General features: G+C 43.4%; 1 protein-coding gene across 1 annotated transcript in view; it reads left to right on the top strand.

The window, feature by feature from the left end:
• The first annotated feature begins 17,010 nt into the window (after positions 1 to 17,010).
• si:ch211-186j3.6 (neural-cadherin) overlaps positions 17,011 to 23,225 on the top strand; it is a 239,580-nt gene continuing 233,365 nt past the window's right edge. Inside the window, exon 1 of the mRNA XM_052480386.1 lies at positions 17,011 to 18,278. Within this exon, the coding sequence (XP_052336346.1) occupies positions 17,273 to 18,278 (1,006 nt within the window). The 5' untranslated portion in view covers positions 17,011 to 17,272. The remainder of the gene's footprint in view (positions 18,279 to 23,225) is intronic.

Genomic DNA, 23,225 nt, shown 5'->3' with positions numbered 1-23,225 from the left:
AACAATGTAAATAGCCAAGAAACACAAGGACAAAGTTTCACTTCAGTAGACTTTAGTTTCAAGTAAATTAGACTAACTTTTATGTATTTTATGATTCGTCGTACTTTGACTTTGTGCGAATAATTTACCAGCTTTGAAACAAAATGGTAGAAATACTTTGAAACAGCTACTGCAGCATTCCTTTTACTATAAATATGATCAAACTTTTATTCACAAATGCGAGTGAAATGTCTGCACTGTGGAGGCCTGACCTCCTGCCAACGTGGCTAGTGGAATAGACGTCTTACCCACCAATGCCAAAATCTACCCATATTTTGGAGGTGGCGGGTGTTCATTTTAGGCCATTTAAATATTCTATTCTTATTTACAATAAAAGTGACCCCAAAATTACCAGAAAGGGGTCATATTAGATTGTGTAGAAATGCAGGAAGTGAGCTGCAGATGTCCAACAATTTTGAGGGAGGACCCCCAGAGCCCATGCCAGGTTATGTCTCCCCACTTCTAAAACCAAAGTGGCACCCCTGGAGACCACACATACTTCTATCAACCGCAATGACTTCGTCTCAGTTCCTCATCTTCTTTGTTACTCCCTGAATGTCTGCCCATATTCCCTGCCTCTCTAGTCAAATCTCCTCTCAAATGTTGGAGGCTTTAACAATTCTTAGGAGAATCATCCTCACTTCTTTTCAATTAGTAATCTGATTCCATGTAACATACCATCACATGATGAGACTACTTATGAGTTTGTGGAATATTTTAGATTTGTGTGGAATCCAACATAAAGGTGTAGGCAAAAACAGCAGCACACATGATGTGTAGAATCAACGTGTTTACCATTGTGTGCTCTCCGCATAGACAGGAATGTGGATTACACTGACTTTGTCACCATGAAATCATGCATTGGTCTGGCACCATTCAGAGAGTCTCAAAGCAGGTGGCGCAGAGCCCTTCATCTAGGAGTGTAAACACCAAGCCTGACTGCTCAGCTGCCACTGACCTTGAACTGGGAGCACACGTAAGCTTTCCTGTATTGTGTTCGGCTGGCTATGTGGTGTAGAATGGGGTCCAGTAGTGGGGACTAGATGAATGAGGACTCTTCCCACTGGGCGTACTGGTTAAATCAACGTTGTTTCAACGTAATTTGTCAATGTATTGTGATGTGGAATCTACGTGGAAAATACATTGGATTTGAAATAAGTATTTTGAGGGTGAAATTTCAACAACAGGAATATGTCATCATGGTAACCAATTTTCAACACAGACAGTCCTTGTATAAAACATGTTGAATTTGTACCTTTGAAACCAGGGTTGGGTAGGTTACTTTCTAAATGTATTATGTTACAGTTACTAGTTACCTGTCCAAAATCGTAATCAGTAATGTAATTTTTGGATTACCCAAACTCAGTATCGTAATCTGATTATATTCAGTTACTTTTAGATTACTTTCCCCTTAAGAGGAATTAGAAGAAGATGAAAATGTATGTTACCAATTGAAAGAGATCTATTGCTGGATAAATCAATGTTTAAGTTTACATAGATGGCCAGATATGGATGTTACATTTGACTTTATGGGTTGGTTACGTTGGCTTCTTCTAACCCATCGCTTTCTATTACATATAATCATACGATTAAATTAGACTTAGGTTTTTAATGTAAAGATATATCAGAATTCCAGTCATTCCAATAAATGTTATACCCCTTGATCTTCAAGAATAGGACTTGAAAATATGGAAGTATAGATTAGACAAATTGTTTTACCTGAGCATGACCTGAAAAAACAAAAGACTTGTTAGCTAGCCCTATTCTGTTGTTTATGACTTTGTTGTCATGGAGGACTGATTGGGCACATTGATTCGAATAGAAAAATAAATGCTGCTCTCACGGAATGGCATGATTTGAGCACTACTGAAAAGTTATATTTTCATGTGAAACATGAATGCCATATGCTGCATTTGCTATAGGCATATAGATTACCTTTTTGTTTGTGACACATTGATATCTTGTTAATATGAAGCTGTTTAAAGGGCAAATCCACAGATGAAAGAATAACAAAATGGCCGCCCCTCTTCTGTCTTGGTAAAAACTGAGGGATGGGCCTGGAGAAATTAAAACACTCTCAGATTAATAGACAGACCTATGGATGCAAGGACTGACACACAATTATTGTTTTAACCATGTTATGAGGCTATACAGTGTTTGTTTACATTTACAATGTTTACAATCATTGGAGAAAAAAAAATATTGGGCTCTCATGGAGTGTGACAGTTGAACTAAACTCAAGAGGCAAGTGTGCGAGTTTGAGCACGTGTCCAATTAGGGCTATGGATTTCTTTTTTATCAGCATGAATTAAATTGAGAAATAAAAGACCCACTTCTATTCCGTAGGCTGGGATGCGTACTATGCAGCTGTTGCAAGAGCACATTCTTCGCTGGCTGTCCACTGGTTTCAAAAACAATGATTGATAGGCAGCGTAAATTTCTTGAATTCAACCATTATTGGGTTCAAATACACATTTAGATTTATGAACAGCCGTCCACAACAATCAAAATCCGTAATGCGCGAATAGCTAAAGAAGAGATCAGCAGTGTGATTCACGTCAATGCGCTATGTAGATGTGAATAATTAGTGATATCTGTATCACCGTAGACTACACCACTGCTGTCATCCTTATCTCAATGTGTTTATTCAAGTTGGATAATCTTTGGATGCCGACAGCAGTCGCACCTGTAGAATACATAGCTTGGACTGTAGTCTATAAAAGCGTATTCCTGCTCTTTTCCCGCGATCCTCAAACACATTTGGTGTGTCATCATAATCCCCTCTGAACTGTGGTCAGACTCACTCAGGTGGAACAAATTTCAATTTGCGCCTTTTTTCAACGCTGCTTTGAAAGTCATTGAGGGAACAGGGAAATATGAAATATTTATTTTTCCTTTCTAAATTATATCTATTTTTAAAGTAGTCCTCTAAGTAATTATCAAGTTTTTAAAAAGTGTCTGTAATCGGATTACAATATTTTAACTGGTAAAATCACAGATTACAGTTACAGTTTTTTTTGTAATCCGTTACTTCCCAACCCTGTTTGAAACAACGTCAGATCTTCATGGAAATATCCTTTATTAGAAAAAAACTATAGGCTGGGCAGCACCTTGTACTGGAGAGTTGATCTAGCTCCAGCTATGCTTTTGGTCTCTCATCAAGCGTTTTAACCACGGCAAATCCGATTAGTTTTGATATTTGTTTCTGATTATTACCAATGTGCTATCATAAAACAGATTACTGAGAAATCTCCACTTAGATTCCCTATCAAAGTCATTCCAAAGGGTAGGTTTAACAGGGCTTTGATTTGATTTAGTACTAATCTTTAATATAGATTTTTGGTTGAAATGGAGATGTGAATCCAACATATAAATTGTTAATTTCTAGACAAACTGGAATTAAAGCCAGACTCAGTGGCATTTATGGAACTACCCAAGCAGAAGACACATCTCCTTCAATTGTTGATATTTGGTTGCATTGACAACCAAGCACAATTCAAAATCACTTTTGCAATACAGTAAATAGCCTATTAACTTGTTGACACGTTAAGAAAATTCACTTCTCCATCTCAACCAAAAATGTAAATTAAAGAATAGGATTAAGCCAGTGGCTCAGACGGAACTACCCAAGCAGTAGATACATGTAACTACCAAAATAATGGAAACACTTGTAAGTATATTGAATGCAGGTGGTTCCACACAGGTGTGGTTCCTGAGTTAAACAATTAACATCCTATCATGCTTAGGGTAATGTATAAAAATGCTGGGCAAACCATTATTTTGGCCATTAATTTGTCTACCATGGCTATGCCCCCATAGAATAACAATGCCCCCATCCGCAGGGTACGAGTGGTCACTGAATGGTTTGATGAAAATGAAAACTATGTAAACCATACAGCTCAGTCACCAGATCTTAACCCAACTGAACACTTGTGGGAGATTCTTCAGCAATGCTTCATACAGCTTTTCCCACCACTATCAACAACACACTAAATGATGGAATTTCTCGTGGAAGAATGGTGTCACATACCTCCAATATAGTTCCAGACACTAGCATCTATGCCAAGGTGCATTGAAGCTGTTCTGACTCGTGGTGGCCCAATGCTTTATTAAGACACTTTATGTTGGTGTTTCCTTTATTTTGGCAGTTACCTGTACATCTCCTTTGTCAACCAAACACAATTCAATATTATTTTTGTACGACGGAAAATAGAGTTAAGGCTATCTTACAAACTAATGTAACAGTATTTATTCAGCTTTAAAATGTGTAACACACGTTACTGTAACTATAAATGCCTTATGTAATCAGAGAAACTGTTCTCCAAGATAACATGCAAAAGAGATCTTCACAATTGCTATAATAATCTGAGCAGAATCTCGAACGAGAATCTCGAACGGCATTGATCAGCACCATGTTTTTTTTATATTAAAAATAAATAAAAGTACCCCCTTTTTTGTAGTATCCAATTGTTAGTAGTTACTATCTTGTCTCATCGCTACAACTCCCGTACGGGCTTAGGAGAGACAAAGGTCAAGGGCCATGCGTCCTCTGAAACACAACCCAACCAAGCCGCACTGCTTCTTAACACAGCACGCATCCAACCCGGAAGCCAGCCGCACCAATGTGTCAGTCACCTAGTGACCTGGCCAATGCACACTGTGTACGGCCCGCCACAGGAGTCGCTAGTGCGCAATGAGACAAGGATATCCATACCGGCCACGCCCTCCCTAACCCGGACGACGCTAGGCCAATTGTGCGTCACCCCATGGACCTCCCGGTCGCGACAGAGCCTGGGCTCGAACCCAGAGTTTCTGGTGGCACAGCTAGCTAGCTCGTCGTGGTAAATATGAAAGTTAGATGCCAATCACCATATAAAGTCCAAAGAAGAAAAAGCCTGGAAGGAGGAGAGATGACTAGAAATGACTCTATTGACCGTTTTATGTGTGGATTAATGGTTGGAGTAGAGGACCTTGTGCATTTCTGTTAAAATAACAACTCAACGTTTATATCCCAGGACAAATTGGCTAGCAACAGCAAGCTAGCTAAAAAGGACAAATTAGCTAGCAACTGTAAGCTAGCTAGCTAAATTGGCAAAAATGTTGAATGCTTTTCGACATGTCCCCAAATGAATATAATTGGTTCAGAATTTGTTTTGATATTTCAACCTGCGTGTCGTGATCACGTTTGGTGTGGGGGGGGGGACAAAATCGATTTGCACCCAATGGCGCACGCTCGCGGCCGGTTTGGGTACGGTGTTACTCTGAAGGATCAATGAGTCTCCTTCCTCATTCCTCAGCTGTCTTGATCAGTTTACCCTCTCTCATCTCCTCTTCCACCAGCACCTTCTTCTTTGAAGCTGAGCCCACACTTATTTATCAACCAGACTTCTGGTTAGTTCGTCGCTGCTCCTAAAACTGTTTCTGCACTTGAGCAGCCGCTGCCAAGGTTTCTCTGCTGGGCCCGTGGTGTCAGTGAGCAGTGGGTTAGAAAACCCCTCTGCCATGTTAAATCTGAGCAACACACACATAGAGAGAGAAACTGAGGGGAGTCAAGCCCAGTGGTGACCCGTCATTCAGGGAAGATGGGGTAGAGCCTGTTTTGAGCACCATCTGTTTAGCAAAATATATTGTATTTATACAGTACTAGTCATTTATACAGTACTAGTCATACATTTGGACACACCTATTCATTCCAGTTTTTTTTAAACTATTTTCTACATTGTAGAATAATAGTGAAGACATCAAAACTATGAAACAACAGATATGGAATCATGTAGTAACCAAGAAAGTGTGAAAAATCAAAATATATTTTATATTTGAGATTCTAGAAAGTAGCCACACTTTTCCTTTATGACAGCTTTGCACACTTTTGGATTTCTCTCAACCAGCTTCATGAGGTAGTCACCTGGAATGCATTTCAATTAACAGTTGTGCCTTGTTTAAAGTTGATTTGTGGAATTTCTTTCCTTCTTAATGCGTTTGAGACAATCAGTTGTGTTGTGATGAGGTAGGGGTGGTAAACAGAAGATAGCCCGATTTGGTAAAAGACTAAGTCCATTTTATGACAAGAACAGCTCAAATATGCAAAGAGAAACGACAGTCCATCATTACTTTTAAGACATGAAGGTCAGTCAATCCGGAAAATGTCAAGAACTTTGAAAGTTTCTTTAAGCGCAGTCGCAAAAACCATCAAGCACTATGATGAGCTCACAGCCTGGGAGTTGCCCCTGGACCTCGACTCCCTCAATCGGGATCGATGGGCGGCTACGGGAACTTGGAGGGAGAGGGAGTATGTTCTCTGTCTCCGACGTTCGTTCTCGATTTCCACCTTGCCTCCTAGGAATCCCGGAAATCCCCGAAGCCCACATTTCCGAGTGCATCCTCTCTCGAAGGTCACCGGGATGTCGAGTCATTTCCTCCGGAGCCCATGCAACTGAGCAGGGCTAGATTGTCTCCTGCTGAGCGCTTACACAGACTTAACACCCAGAGCTGTCTGTATTGGGGAGCTACGGGACATTTTTTATCTACCTGCCCATTAAAGAACCAGGCTCATCAAGGAGGTAATAGTATGAGTATGCTGGTGAGCCGTACGAGGAGTTTCCCGTCTTCCATTGCTCATGCACATGTTGTGGGGTGACCGATCCAATTCTCTCCCAGTGCTCATAGACTCTGTGGCCGACGAGAGCTTTGTGGACACTATCCTGGTGTCGGAATGGGAATCCCCACACAACCCCTCTCCATTCCCATGGACATCAGAGCATTGGATGGGCGCTCTATTGGCAGAGTCACCCACACCACGTGTCCCATTAACCTGAGAGTGTCTGTAATCACAGTGAGTTTTTGCAGTTTCTGCACATCAAATCCTCTCATGCACCCGTGGTTTTGGGGTTTTCCTGGCTCCGGAGGCACAATCACTTGATCGACTGGGCTACTGGTTGTATCATGGGTTGGAGTCTGTTTTGCCATGAGCATTGCCTGAAGTCGGCGCTGCCTGCCTCGAGACGTCTTCCTGCGGGCTTGGGAAAATCCCCGGACCTCTCTGAGTACCAGGACCTCTGGAGGTTTCCAGCAAGGCACGTGCCACTGCGCTTCCTCAGTATCGGACCTATGACTGCACCGTCGACCTTCTCCCGGGCACTACACCGCCGCGTAGGGCAGATTTATTCACTGTCAGGGCCAGAGACCAAGGCAATGGAAACGTATATTGAGGACTCCCTGGCTGCAGGGGGTATCCGTCCTTTTGCCTCCTCCACCGGTGCAGGGTTCTTCTTTGTGGAGAAGAAGAACAAAACCCTGCGTCTGTGTATTGACTACTGGGATTTGAATGACGGTTTAAAACCGTTACCGCTTCCACTCATCGCCTTGTCTTTCGAGCCTATCCATGGTGTCACCATCTTCTCCCAGTTGGACCTCCGGGAACGCCTCCATCTGGTACAAATACCTGGTGATGCCATTCGGACTGACAAACACTCCTGCTTCCAGGCTCTGTTAAGCGACGTTCTCCGGGACATGTTGTACTGGTTCGTGTTCGTCTTCCTTGATGACATCCTCATGTTTTCCCACTCGGCTCAAGAACATGTCCTCCTTGCCAGACAAGTCCTCCAGCGTCTTCTGGAGAACCGGCTGTATGTCAATGCAAAAACATACGAATTCCATCTCTCCACCATCTCGTTCGTGGGGTACATCATAGCTGCAGGCAACATCCAGATGGATCCTGAAAAGGTGAGAGCGACAGTGGATTGGCCGCCACCCAGCTGCAATGTTTACTGGGGTTTTACAATTTCTACTGCAGGCTCATCCAGGGCTACAGCACCAGGGCATCCCCCTGTCAGCACTCGCCTCTCCCAAGGTCCCGTTTACGTGGTCTCCAGCTGCAGACCAGGCGATCATTGACCTCAAACACAAATTCACTACCGCCCCATCCTAATCTATCCAGATCCATCCCGGCAGTTCGTGGTGGAGGTTGATGCCTCGGACGACGGAGTAAGGGCTGTCCTGTGCCAGCGTTCGGCACAAGACCAAAAGCTGCAACTTGCTCTTTCCTCTCCCATCGTCTCAACCCCACGGAAAGGGAACAGATGGCGTTGTAGGAGTGGAGGCACTGGTTAGAGGGGACGGAACACTCATTCATAGTATGGACAGATCACAAGAACCTGTAATATCTCCACACCGCCACACCGCTAATCGGATGTTGGATGTTTGTCCTGGACTCTGCACCGTCCTTGGTTCTGGTATTGGCTTATTCTCTCTACCTGCCAGCCTGGCTCCCGTCAAACCCTGGCCTTTGTACGACAACGTTTTTGGTGGCCCACCTTGGTTTCTAACATCTCAGCGTTCGTCACTGCCTGCCCAGAATAAGACTCCTCGGCAAGCTCCGGCTGGCCTCCTTCAACCACTTCCCATCCCTCACCGTCCCTGATCACATTATCCCTGGACTTTGTCACTGGTCTCCCACCGTCTGATGGAAACACGGTTATCCTTACCACAGTGGAACGGTTTTCCAAAGCCACCCACTTCATCCCACTCCCCAAGCTACCCTTAGCCAAGGAGACGGCCCAGCTCATGGTGCAGCACATCTTTCGAATCCATGGACCTCCGGTGGACATTGTCTCCGACTGGGGTCCTCATTTCTCGTCCCAGTTCTGGAAGGCATTCTGCACGCTCATTGGGTCGTCGGCCAGCCTGTCCTCCGGGTTCCACCCCTAGTCTAAAGACCAGTCAGAGCAAGCCAATCAGGACATGGAGACAACTCTTCGCTGCCCGTCTCAGCCAATCCCACCACCTGGAGCCAGCACCTTGTGTGGGTAGAGCACCCTCCTTTGCTCAGCCACTGGTCTCTCACCTTTTGAGTGCTCCCTGGGATATCAGCCCCAACTCTTCCCAGACCAAGAGGAAGAGGTCAGCGTCTGCCGCTGTCGCCGTACCTGGAAGAGAGCCCAGTCTGCTCTTCTCAAGACCACCTCCATGTATCGACGACAGGTGGACCGCCACCGGACACCGGCTCCCTGTTATCCTATCGGGCAGAGGGTATGGCTGTCCACTCAGGATCTGCCCCTCTGGGTAGAGTCTCACAAGCTGTCCCCCCGTTATATCGTCCCTTTCCCCATTTCCAAGATCCTTAGCCCCTCTGCCTGTCCTGGACCTGCCCTTGCTCTGTGTTTCTAAAAAATCATCCCAGAACTGTACTATCCTCCTCCCGTGTCTGCATCGGGGTCATAATAAACATTACACAACAAGTTGGAAATCACAAATGTAACAATGAGTGGTCTGGCTAACTTCAAGTGTTGCAAAGCAAACACTAGCCTACTATTCAGGGTGTGTGGTCCATGAATGTGTGGTCTATTCAGGGTTTAGGGGTCTCATTTCCAAGCTTAAAATGACTAACATTCACATGCGATACCATGGGCTAGAAAAGGTAGAATACATTGGCCATGCTGTCAATCCAGCATGACTTCTGCTGCATTCAAAACAACTGGAAACTCAGAACTTGGAAAATCTCAGGCTTCAGTGAGTTCAAGACAGCTGGGAACTCTGAAAAACATTTTCTCCGAATGTGAAGATATGTTTTGAACAGTCATCCAACTCCGAATTCCAAGTTGGGAACTCGGGCCCCTTTCTATAGCTCCAACCTGAAGATCACTGACATCATGATTCAATCTGTTTTTTTTTGGTTCCCAGTTGTCTTGAAAGCACCATAAATCCAGAGAATGACAGAGTTTGAAGACAAAAATTTGCCCACAAGAAGGACCACCGTGAAGAAAGTAATACTAAGTGTGTGTTGTGTAGTAAGCTGTTATTAGCCCATGTGCCCCACCATAATAATTTGGTCCCTTTCCCCCTCATAACATAGCCTACTGTTCTGACTTGGTGGTGCACATTTAGCCTATAGCCTGTTTTAGAGAAATGTCATCATTGAATAAGAGTTTTCATTGTCTGCTCATATGCCTCCTTTATTTATCCTACGGTTCTGACTTGGTGTACAGGGAGAATACTATAAGAACAGCCCATGTTCTGAATTCTGTCACTGTACATTTCAAAAGTGCTGAACAAATAGTTATATTGACTAAGCAAGTCAGCTATATCAGCTATGTTTTTTAAAAAGGCATTAGATGAGGCTGAATTAACTGTTTCGTTGCCAGATAAGGCTCCGCTGATAGCCAGGTGTAGCGATGGTAAGGATTCATTTCAAGTTGTTAAAAAGAAAGCTCTGCTGTTGGGACATCTTTATGTAGGCCCTAACAGTTTGTGGGAACCGTTTGTCACCGTTATAGTGCACTTAATGTATTGTTTAGTGTTATGTTTTGTGGTGACTTTGCTGTCATACATCTAAAACAAAATCGGGGAGTTTGCCCCACTAGGATTTTCATGCTAAAATCCCCACTGGTCAGGCCTAATATCCTTGTGGATAGACTTACACCAGAGACAGGCTGCTCATCTGCACCGTATCACCGGATTCTCACTAGGAAAGGTATGAAAATATGAACATGAAGTCATGCAGAAAGAAATGAAGACTTCTACAAATGAAATCAGGGCAGTTTGAAAGAAATATTACGCCGGGAGACGGTTTTATTAGAGAAAGGAAAAATACATTTCCCAGCTTATTTGACCTTGCCGTTTGTATTCTTCATTTCTCTGTCATTTCTCTGTTGGAGACCATAGAGGACATTTAAAGGAGCCTGGGCTTATAATATTATCTGATGTAATGAGATTGTTTATGTGCTGATTATTCAGAGTTTCTCGGCGGTGTGTCTGTAGCGCGCTAGAGAGCAGAGACAGGGGGTAAAGCGTACAGTGACAAGGCTCATTAACAGGAAATACTCCACCACGCTGCTGAGGTCTGGATGTCGTCGATGGCAACGCCGGACTAATTATGCACTGTAAGTGGAGTTTCGCAGAAGAAATAACCCCTGCTTTCTGGATATGCAAATATGACAGCCCTGATCATTAGGTTTTATATCTCAAAGCCATATGGTATATTGTAAAATTGTCGAAGCCAAGGGCAAATCCAGCTCACATTTCAATAAATGTTTATGAGCTTTCAACATAAATGTAACGGCATTGTGAATGTCATGGATAATGTGCTAACAAATGTATTGTCTAAAATTATATTATTAAACTAAGAAAAAACTTTACCTTGATGTGTTGTGCCAAGTTATTAGTAATTGGCAAATGGAGTAATTTAGCCCGAACAGTAAAGTTGCTGCAGGGATTGTCCCTGAAAAATTTACATTCTATTGGCTAAAACAGCTCTAAAATGTACACTTTCATCCACCAACTGATACTACTTACAATGACAGTCACAATGATATGAACTTCATGGGAGCCTTTATAGACTTTCTGACTTGGTAGTAGTTTGAAGAATCTTCTATTGCTTACTTGTCCTTGACCCAGTTGGAACCAGAGGAAAGAGGGAGAGAGAGATAGAGAGATAGAGAGAGAGACTGATCCAGTTGTAATGGAGTTCAGTGAACTGACTTTAAAACAGCTGCGGTCTACTCAGCATGTGCACTTTCCAAGCCTAACTATGCACCCTCTGACACCTAACAGACTTTTCCCTCAAAAGCAGTGGTTAAAGGAATTATCCCCCAAGTACCCTGGTTACACAGGTGACTTCAATTGTGCAATCTACATTCTATTACATTCCCACCTCAGTTCTTATATGAGACTGACAACCATTTCTAGGACATTATGAGTGCCTATCTATTTGTAGTGATTCTCTTTGTAGTGGCAGAAAAATACTATTGCCCTGGAGTGAAATATTTCCAAAAATGTGTTGGTGTATACTTGCGCATGCAGGTGGGCATGTGTGTCCATCTGTCTTGTCTGTCTGTCTGTGTTGTCATGTGTCAGTGAATTCCTCCAGAAATATTCAGGAACAGGTGTGGTTCATCCTGCCTGAGTGCTTTTCTGCCTGGATAACACTCACAAGAAGATGAGACAGGAATAAGACATTGCCCATGGCAATGCTTATGTACAAATACCTATTTTCTGTGTGCAAATTGATCTCCTCAGCTATGTTTAAGTTTAAGTTGGCGGTCCATTCTGTGTCCACATGCGGTATGGGGTATGGCCGAGTCTAGGCTCTCCTCCACTTAGGTAGCGGTATCATATCTGATTCCTTCTCACCTCCGTGGTTGCATGTTAGAGCTAAGGAGAGAGGGGCTGCATGACATTAATACCTAACTAGATATCTACGGGCAGTGTTTGTTTAACTGGATGGATGCTGTGGGCTAGCCAGTCCTCTGGGCCTTCAAGCCTTGGTGGCTCTTTGCCGGGAAACTGAAACATTCTAGTAACACAAAGCCAATTTACAACCCCCTGGATCCTAGATTGTGTTTGCGATGAAGTGAAATTGGTATTTCTTCAGTGCTGCATTGAAAGTGTTTCTCCCTGTTTTTTCTATCAGTCTATCAAGCTCTCTCACTGACATTCTCCTGCGGTAGGTGGTATTAGAAGAGATATCAGAATAATGAGCTATGTATTCTCCTCCTCCATCTCTTGGCCTCCTCCGATATTGCCCCTCTCTCACACTCCAGTTTGACACGCTCATTGGTTAGCATGGCGTGGATCTTGGGATGGTTAATATTATTCCAGTGCGCTGGTAAAGTCAGATAAACCTCTAATTGAAATTTGGTTGTGGAACACCAGAGAGCGATTGCCTCTGGCTACATGTTAGAGAGGGAAGGAGAGCCATCAATAGAAGTTCGAAAGCTCTGTGTGTGGCAATTCAACAGCTTGAGGCTGTAAGTCCGAACCAGAGGGAATCACTAGACCAGAACATGTAACTGCGATACCCAAACCGCATGGAAGGTGTCCCCTCGGAACCTATTGCATGTGTATAAAGAAGGACGTTTCAAATTTGTGATAAGAATGTGCTCATTTCAATTTGTTACTGTAGCATGAACGTGTATACATTTTTCCTGAACTTAATTAATACAACACTTCCCAGTGTAACACTCTGGGCGTAGTGGGTGCAAAGTCAGGCGCAGGAAGCAGAGAGTACAGGGTAGTGCTATTTATTGCACACACGGCGAACATAAGCCACCCCACGAAACACCGGGCGCACACAAAACAAATGCCCCAAAAACGGGGACTCAAACAGTCCGGAGAAAAACCCAGGAACGAAACACTTCAAAGAGCCGGTGAGCCTACTGGCTAACATAGCCCGACTAATCAGCCTACACACAAAACAGGTGAAACCAATAAGCAGAAAGGGGAAAAGGGATCAGTGGCAGCTAGTAGGCCAGTGACGACGAGCGCCGAGCGCCACCCGAACAGGAAGGGGAGCCACCTTCGGTCGGAGTCGTGACACCCAGTCAACTGCGAGTACTAAGTTTGTCTAGGTTCGGGGCCAAATGTAACTTCTGGTCTCAAGGAGGGTGAAATCATAGACTGTTTAAAGGTACAGATTGCTTTCCTCTGGTTAGGAATATATAAAGGACACAATAACCTATGTTTTGCTAAATTGCACATTTTCTGAACGAATTGGTGAGCATCGCTGCTGAAGCACGACAGAGATAAAAAAAAGAGATTCTATCAATGTTTTTTCCCCTCTTGTTTGACTGAGCTTAACTGAGTGGCTTGGGTGTACTTGGGTGAACAAATCTATTCTTACAAATGAATCTAGGCCTATTATCTGTACTGCCAGTGTGTGTGAGCATGTTTTAAATACTTTTTATGGCAAGGATAAAATATTTAACATCCAGTCAACTGGATAAAATATATGTTACTCTAAACATTGTATAAATCATCTTTCTTTACTAGAAAGAGTGATTCAGTTTTACAGTTTCTCAATTCTCTGGCTCATTTTTTGAAACAGTCTTAACATTCTCTAAACTGTAAGCGCAATTGTCACAACTGTTTTATGGGACATCACAAGTCTATTGCATATCTGCAAAATGTAGTACCTCATCCAAACATTTAATTCATGCTTCAAAACAGAGTTATTGTGTCAGTAAATTGGCCAATGCCACCAAAATGAAAAGTTTTTGTCATCGTGTGAGCCGTACTGGTCAAAATGTTTAGATGTTTTTTCACCATGGCAGTCAACCCAGGAAATGGTTGTTATATACAAATGTCAGTTCTGTTGTACATTTTTGTTGACACTGACTGCTTACTGTACTATACAAGAATGTGTGTATCACACAGAGCTTTTTAGATACCGATTTCAACAGTAGGTAAATGAAAAGACCTGTGGCAGTTCTGTAACAAAACATTCAATTGTACCTCCTCACAGTACGTAACACTACAAGTTCCCGTCGTGGTGGACATCCTGTTTGCTCTTGTTGGTCTGGCCAAAGATTTGTCAACATCTCATCTGATGTTTTCCCTTGCGATGCACGGGGGGGTCTCCTTGCGATGCACGGGGGTCTCCTTGCGATGCACGGGGGGTCTCCTTGCGGGGGTGCACGGGGGTCTCCTTGCGTGCACGGGGGGTCTCCTTGGTCTCCCTTGCGCAATGCACGGGGGTCTCCTTGCGTGCACGGGGGTCTCCTTGCGTGCACGGGGGTCTCCTTGCAATGCATGCACGGGGGACCTCCTTGCGATGCACGGGGGGTCTCCTTGCGATGCATCGGGGGCCTCCTTGCGTGGCGCAACCATCCTCTGCAATGATCACCTGTGATGTCCTCACAAGCAGCATTCATGACATCTAACAGAGACATCTGATCTTGGGCCCGATAGTCAGATACTTTCCAACTCTGTGCTGGAAAAAACCCTCTTCTATCGTATTCAGGAATGGGGAGGATGGTGGAAGGTACTCCACTGGTATCCTTTAATGCGCAGCAAACCATTACCTAACAATGTTGGTTCAGTGGAAGCTGACATCCCACACAATTATATTATTTGGCAAATCTGGTCTAAATAAACCTCTTCGTGTTCTGGTATTAGGTCTCTGTAAAGTGTATTTAGGAAGGACAGGAGAAGTTGGGTGATATAGGGCCCAATGTGTGGAATATGTGTTCTCACACCATTCTCAGAAATGGCAGCACACATTGTAAAATTTCCCCCACGTTGGCCTGGTGTGTCAATTGTGTCTTGGTGTCCAATGAGATTGCGGCCATGTCTCTTGCCTTTGGCCAGATTGAACCCTGCCTTGTCCACAAAAACAAGAATGTGGGTAATTTCATGTCCCTCCAGCTCCATTATTCTCTATATAGTAACACAGAAACAAAATGTAAAGTTAGTTTTACATAGCCTATTCTACAATCAGACAGTTTAGTAAAGTACAAATGTGTTCTGTTCTTATGGGTATCTGCAATTTCAAGAATTATATACACAGGCTTTATTGAAGTACAGTAAAACTCCCTGTACAATATACCATGTGCACGCCAATGTTTTACCTGGACATACTGGTACCGCACCTCCTTCACTCTGTCACTATTCCTCTCAAATGGAACCTTGTACAGTTGTTTCATAGTCATTCGATTTTTTTCTGTCTATAGTGGAAATGCGGAGATATCGTTGTCATTTATGATTGCACGTTGGATCTCTCTTAGCCTGATGGAATTGTTGGCTATGACCATGTTGCAAATGTCTTATTCTTGCGGCAGGATGAATACTGCTGCTCTGCCACCAGCATGAGGTCATTATGTAGTCCTATATATGACATGTTGGATTCACAAATAGATGTAACAGATAGTATATTGTATTCAAAATGTGCTGTATTACTGTATGTTCCTCATACAAATCGTATGGTACATTGTGATTTACAGACTTGCATTTACCTTTACAATAGTTGCTGTATTGTTGTGAATGAAATGCTCGAACAAACGTAAATAACGAGTACAGAACGTTTGCACAATTGATGACACTGTGGACCTGTTTTACATTAGGCTGTACTCTCCGACCAGCCTCTTCCATTGTAAGACCATGGTTCATGACATGGTCCACAATTGTGGCTCTGATTTCATCAGGGACTCTTATTCTTTGCCTTCTACCTCTTCCTCTATTATGTCTTCCCCTAACACCCCCACCATCACCATCACCACCACACCCTGCCTGGGGCGGCAGGTAGCCTAGTGGTTCGAGCGTTGGGCCAGCAATGAAAGGTTGATAGATCAATTCCCGAGATGACCAGGTAAAAGTCTGTCATTCTGCCCCTGAACAAGGCAGTTAACCCACTGCCGTCATTGTAACCCAGTTAACCCATAGGCCACCATTGTAAATAAGAATTTTGTTCTTAACTGACTTGCCTAGTTAAATAAATAAATACATCTTATTTCTCTTCCACAACATGTAGCTGCTGTTCAGGGTTGTAATGTTCCTCCATATTCAACAATGGTAGTGATTGTGCTGTGGGAATGCTCCATATATATACTTCCAAACTTGATTGGTGAGATTGTGATTCCTGTTTCATTACTATGTCACCTGGCAGGTAATTTACCAAGTTAGCAGACATCACAAACATTCCATGTCATAGATATGTATGACTGATTTTGATAATTGAATGGATAATTTTGCATGTGAATCAACTCATCAGTTTTGATCAGCAAAGCCATGTGAATGTAGTTGTTGTGCAAATTGTAGACAATTGTACTTACTGTTTTGCACACCGTGCAATTTGCTCAAACTTAATAAGAATTTCAAATCTGGTGTGAACAAGAAACTAAATGTTCGGAGATTTTAACTTATTGTTTTTGAAAAATAAATTATTTCTCATTCGATAATTGAGCCAACGCGATTGAGAAAAACTGCTATATTTGCCGTATATATTCCTCAATTACCAATGACAAATCTAGGTTACTGAGTGAAAGTGATAGTTAAAAACATACAGTAGCCTATCATGCCATTGCTACTGGACACGCAGTGGAAATCAGAAAGAAGACTTACTGTATGGGTTGGAATGAAAAACTGATGGACATGAATAATGTGACGTGGCCTTCCCCGAGGAGTCAGTGAAGGCCACGCCCCCTCGAGCACGGCGCTGTCCAGTACCAGAAGCTGCTAGTGCTGTCAGAAACACTGAGCGGAGGCGCGCACTTGAGCTGCATTATCCGGAGAGCTGGGCACGCAGACTGCTGCTTGGAGTGGAGACAGAGAAGACAGCGAAAGTTGCCTAGAGCTAAAGCAATGAATCAAACCACAACAATGAGCAGCATTTTTGTGAATTCAATGTTCTAGATTATAATTCATCCGAAGTTTTAGAGGACTTAAAATACATATTTTTCGAAATGATTAAGGGGCCTAGAGTGACAGCATAACACCACTCAGTGTGGTACAACTGACAACAGTCATGATTTGGACTATTTTAATATGCTATTTCGTGACACCTGTACTTGGGAATAAGACAGAGGAAAGGATACCGTTCTTTCATGGACATGTATTCGAGAACTCCGAGCCGGGATCCAAAGTAAACGGTCTCAGCATCCCTGTGAAGCGGGTTGACGCGCAGAGATGGTGCTCCAACTCCGGCATGCATCTGAAACTCTTGGGAGACGGAAGTAAAGATTTCAATGTATTTGCCCACCACAAACGCGGACACATACTTCTGAAAACCTCGATCGTCCTGGACAGAGAGGAGCGCTCCGAGTACTTGCTCAGCCTGGGTCTGTGCTGCCAAAGCTGCGCCACCACTGACCTTGTGGTCGCAGAAGTTGCATCTGTGAAAGTGGACGTTTTGGACACTAATGACCACGAGCCAACATTCCCTAATGCTGATATAAAAATTAATCTGGACGACGCCACTGCTCTGCGGTCTGTGGTGTATAAAGTGACCGCGGAGGATACAGACCACGGGAAAAACGCTGAACTCATTTACTTTGCTCTTCCCAAAAATGGCAGTTTCTACGTCGTTCCAAAAACTGGAGATGTACTGCTTGTGGACTCTATATTGGGTCTTACCGCCCCCATAAAGTTGAACGTGTTTGCGATGGACCACGGTTGGCCCTCACGGACCAGTCAGAGTATTGAAATAGAGATTAATCCCCGGCAATGGCCAGCGGTTCGACAGCCATCCCAGGGCGAACCGAAAATCAGACTACCTCGGAAGTCGAGGTCCCTGCTAGAGTCTGACGAGCCGGTTGTAATAAATGTTTCCGAGGATGCCAGTATCGGTTCTGTTGTAGTGAACTTATACCCAGTGAGGTTTCAGGCTGCCAGCTTTGAGTTGATGGATCCCGGTGCGGACAACTCACCGGTCACGGTGAGTCGGGACAGCGGAGATATAGTAATTACACGGCGCCTGGACCGGGAGACGGATCCTCTCGTGGAGATTACTGTGAAAGTTCAGGATAAAAGAGGTGAGAGTGCCTTTGCAATTTTATATTGCTGCTTCAATGTTGTTTCTCTCTTCAACGTACCGTGTTAAAGACATTATTATCCATAAGTGTATTTTTCTCTCTCTTTAACTTAAGGGCCTCTGTAAAGTAATTATGGGCCACAGTCTGGTCTAAATTTGCCCTCTGAATCGACGTGGAGAACTGACAACATAAGCTACTCATATAGCCTCTCTGTAAAAGTGTCTGGCTTTAAAGTGCAATGATTTAAAAATGTATTCGTTTCTGTGGTTACATGTTTAATAAACACCCACAGCTTTGCCTTCATGATCCCAAGAGGTTGAAACCATGCGTATGCGTAAATTATGCATGGAGAGACGTGCGCCTTGTAAATAGTTACCCTGGGAAAAATGCAATGTGCACAAGTTGAGCTTATAATACACAACATAAATTCACATTATACTACGATTTTTTGTCTGCATATTTTTTTATGGTATTAGTGCAGATGTTCTGAATTTACAGGAGGCGTGCGCGGATGCTACTGTTTCTAATGACTCGATCACACCGACAGTGTTTTGCATTTTGGGACGCCTGCGTTTGCCTTGCAGCATTGCGTTGCAGAGCGGGGGGGGGGGTGCATAACACCTCGATCACATCGACAGGGATTGGCGTTTTGGTACACCAGAAGTACATTCATTTCGATATGGAATTCTGAGTTTCCTTGCAGCATTGCAGAGGAAGTTGCAGTGCGTTCTGTGTGGTGCATACGTTGGCTCTATCGATGCGAACTGTATGAGTAGACGGCTTGACAGAAATGGTAGCAGAAGGCGAATGTTGAACTTTTGTTGCACACATAACCAGATGATGCTGCATACCATTTTGCGCAAAATAATGTTGTCGGTGTGATCGAGGCATACCTGTAGGTTAATAATTATCACTTGCAGAAATGGCTCCATTCATGTTCTCGTTGAGAGCCAGGCTACAGCTAAAATTGCATTGCTAATGCAATAATATGTGTTATCTGCAATGCTCGCATTGGTAATCCTGCGCCCAGCATATGTGAACCTGTCTGACCATGGATTTATAATGAGTGCTCAACGTCCTTAGTGTTGACCGCAGCAGCTCCAATTGACACATAACATTTGTATAATTGCACGAAATTAGCTGTAAAACTGCAACAAAAAGTGTTGTAAAGCAAATGTATTTGTTTACCTTTTGTAAATAAAATGCCCTTTCTGCTAAGTGATCCCTCTGTACATATTAATTATAGTTTTTAATTACGGTGCTGAGTTAATGTAAATTAACGTGTAGCAACTAATTGTATAGCGATTAGGCTATGTATTTGTAGATCGACTGAGGTGAATGAACCTACAGCAACCGATGTGATAATGGTTGGGGTAATCTTTGCTTGTGTTTTAGTTTTTGCTGTCCTCCAAATAGCGTTTGAGTTTTTACATTGTATAGAAATTCAGTACATGAGCTTCAACACACACCGACCTCACAAAAAATCTGACCCTGGCTATGGCCCTGTGTCTCAGGCATGATAAACCGCATTGTTTGAAGTGATAGGTGATGTGCTCTCTTTTGGGTTTTGAGTGGGGACCTGTAGATTATTGTAGCCAGAACCTGCAGTATTGGCTGTGTTTAGTGTTCATATTTCCAAATGTATACATTTGCCAATTGCCTCTGTCAGGCAGGAGTACAACCCACATTTTTATGTTTAATTGCTCAGTTGCCATGCAGTGCTAGAAAAAAAGTGCAATATTTGACCCAGCTGTTCTAAAGTGATGGGAGAATTACACAATATCTGCGTTCATGCAGATGGTCATTCAACCAGTGCTGCCTGTCTACAACAACTGAGCACAGGGAACTTGACGTCTGTATGTGCAAAGATGGCGCGCTCTGCATTAATTTCTAGGCTATGTGAAGTATGGGGGCCTATTTACATTCATTAAAGGGAATAAAAAAACAATCAATTCTCGTTTTCTCATTTCCCTCGCTGAGTGCTGTGAAATGATTTAATGAATCCTAAAATTGGAGTGTGGTTCAGGTATTAATTAACCACTGTTTTTTAATGATCAAATAATCTACTTGACTTGATTTCAAATGTTCTAGCAGACACCAGTGTTTAATATGGACAAATCTGTGCTCAGGGACCCGGAATTTCATGTGGTGGGAATGTGGTGGAGTCTAATCCTTTTTGAGTGGAGATCCTGCTCGACCTGGCTCCATATGCTGGCATTATCCATGTAATCCCATCTCATACACGTTCTCATTTCTGGGATTTAGAATTTGCAGCACAGTTTGTTGGAGAACTCGTGGGCTTCGAGGGAATAGAGAGGCCTTAAAGTAATGCGTTAATCGCGAACAGTGTGCTCCATGGCCCACCCACATTTTTCCGCGGTATCCATGCGCTGCGCAGCCGAGGTCCGCTACAACCACCCCTGCATGAGTTGTTGCCAGGTTTGTTGATTTAATTAGCTCGGCCTTTGGTGTTTTCATTACTGTCTGTCTGTGTGCTTGTCCCGTGGCCCGAAGACCAGAACCTTCTGTAGATGTTGCGTGTCTGGCAAAGAGGGTGTGTGTGTGTGTGTGTGAACTGCGAGATAGCTTCTCGGAAGCCAGGGGATTCACAGTAATGAGGTAAAAACAGCTGGCTTCAATCAAGTATGAGAGGTGTGTCAGTTGACCTCACTTATAACAGTATCTGTGAACTAGACCAACTCCCTATTGAGTACATGTAGACTAGCACGCATGATATTCTACATCTAAATTTGTGCTAATAAATTTAGTATGGTATGTTATGATTCTTATGGTTTGTAATAATTTGTGGATGGCAATCACCCATTTTGTATGACTTGTTACGAATTACAATTCATATTATATGTTAACAATTTACGAAACGTACAATATGTTACGAATTTGAAAAACTTAGAATATGTTACAAATGTGTAAAATGTACAGTATGTTACGAATTCTAGTTAGGTGGCTGAGGTTAGATAGCTCACTAATGTTATCTTTGCTAGAGATTAGGGTTAAGGGTTAGGAGTTAGGTGAAAAGGTTAAGTTTAGAAGTTAGGTTAAATGGTTAGGGGAAGGGTTAGCTAACATGCTAAGTAGTTGCAAAGTAGCTAACAAGTAATCAAAGTAGCTAATCAGCTAAAGTTGTACGTGATGAGATTTGAACTCATAACCTTCGGGTTGCTAGAAATTCACATTATACACCCACTAATCCACCACGACCAACCACCCTCCTTTCGTTTTTGCGTTAAATAACCATTTGTCTCATGTAACCATACCAAACAGAATATATCATACTAAATGGAGTGCCGTGGATTTACATACCGAATAATACAGAATGTTCTGAGACCAGGTGGATCCTACAGGAGAGTAGGAGCATGCAGTCAGAGACAGATGGAAAATGAAAATATATTGTCTGTTATTACTTTATTTATCAGGAAAACAGCCACTGCTATATATCTTCAAACAGCATATTGTATTGCACATTATTAGCCGTCATACAGACATGCACACTCAGCGATGCACATGTTTCTGCCTAGTGCCAGTGAGTGAGCTACGCTGTGGTTTGATAACAGAGCTCTGCTGCAGCTTGTATATCGTGCTTGTTCATTCTGTGACCGTCCCCTTCTCACCTACCTCCACTGGTCAGTTGATTCTCTTTATTAACTGACCAGTGGAGGTAGGGGAGAAGGGGACTGCCTGAGGTGAAATACTGGCCGGCCTGGGGTGAAATAGCCTTCTCATGTGAGTTGGTATCTGCTCTCTATTAGCTTTTCTGAGGGGAGTCACCCAGGGCTCTTTCCGTTATCTGGCGTTGGGGGAGAGCAGAGCACCACTTGAATCCTATATGGTTATTCCTATCTCTGTCTGGCTGTCTGTGTTATCCAATAACACTGGCCTCAGCCTTACCCTGGCTGTCTCAGCCACCTAAGTGGTCCCAAAAACACCCAGCCCCACAGACCTGGGCCCTCTGTTTCTCCCTTTATCCCTTCCTCCCTCCCTCCCTCTCTCGCTCCCTCCCTGCCTCCTTCACGTCTTCTCTGAACTCCACGCTCTGAAGTCTCTCTTCCTAATTGCTGTGTGAACTCTGTAATATGGAAATAGAAGGCCTCTTTAGCTGTGTATTGGTTGAGGCTATGGGCTCCTGTTTGATATGTCTGGTCTCCATGATATTGCTGCAGTGGGATCAATTAATGTGTGCGTGGGGACGGAGAGGGGGAGCGTGTGTGCAGATCAAACAGGCGTGTGGCGCCAGACTTCCCGTCTTAACGCTCTCTGCTTTGCGGCCCTTTTTACTATCTCTATATCCCATCAGGGTCATAATCACTCTGTCTCTCACGTTCTCTCAATCATAGCATGTTTTTCATGCTTCTCTCTCTCTCTCTCTCTCTCTCTCTCTCTAAGGGCTTTATTGGCACGGGAAACATATATTTCCATTGCCAACGTAAGTAAAATAGATGATTACAAAAGTGAAATAAACAATAAAAATTAACAGTAAACATTACACTCTCTCGCTGTCTATCGTATCAGACCTCTGTCTGTCATGTCGCCCTGAGTGGTTGTGTGATCTTTTCTCTCATACAGAACATGCTATGACTGTCAAAGGCATCAATATGATGGGGTGCATATTTGTCTTGCTGAAGCACACTTGAAGCTGGCATAACTCTCAATCAAACTGACAAAGAACTGACTACCGCGTCCGATGCGCATTGAGTTTGACAAGAACCCCAAACGTGTTATATACACAGTGGATCTGATCATTCCCCATCCATTCTCCTCTATCTATCTATCCACCATAGTGTTTGACTGTTTGATCCACACAGAGAGAGCTGGGATTTGGGTTTGAGCAGAAGTTGATAGGTTTTCGGGGACTTAATTCCTCTCCTCCCTGGTGTTACTGTTAATCTGATTGGGGAAGAGCCTGGAAATGAAACAGCATATGAGAGGCTT

Source organism: Oncorhynchus keta, chromosome 2, assembly GCF_023373465.1.
Source record: "Oncorhynchus keta strain PuntledgeMale-10-30-2019 chromosome 2, Oket_V2, whole genome shotgun sequence".
NCBI classification, from domain to species: Eukaryota; Metazoa; Chordata; class Actinopteri; order Salmoniformes; family Salmonidae; genus Oncorhynchus; species Oncorhynchus keta.
Note: the sequence above shows the minus strand (reverse complement) of the source record. Positions and strands in the feature narration are given on the sequence as shown.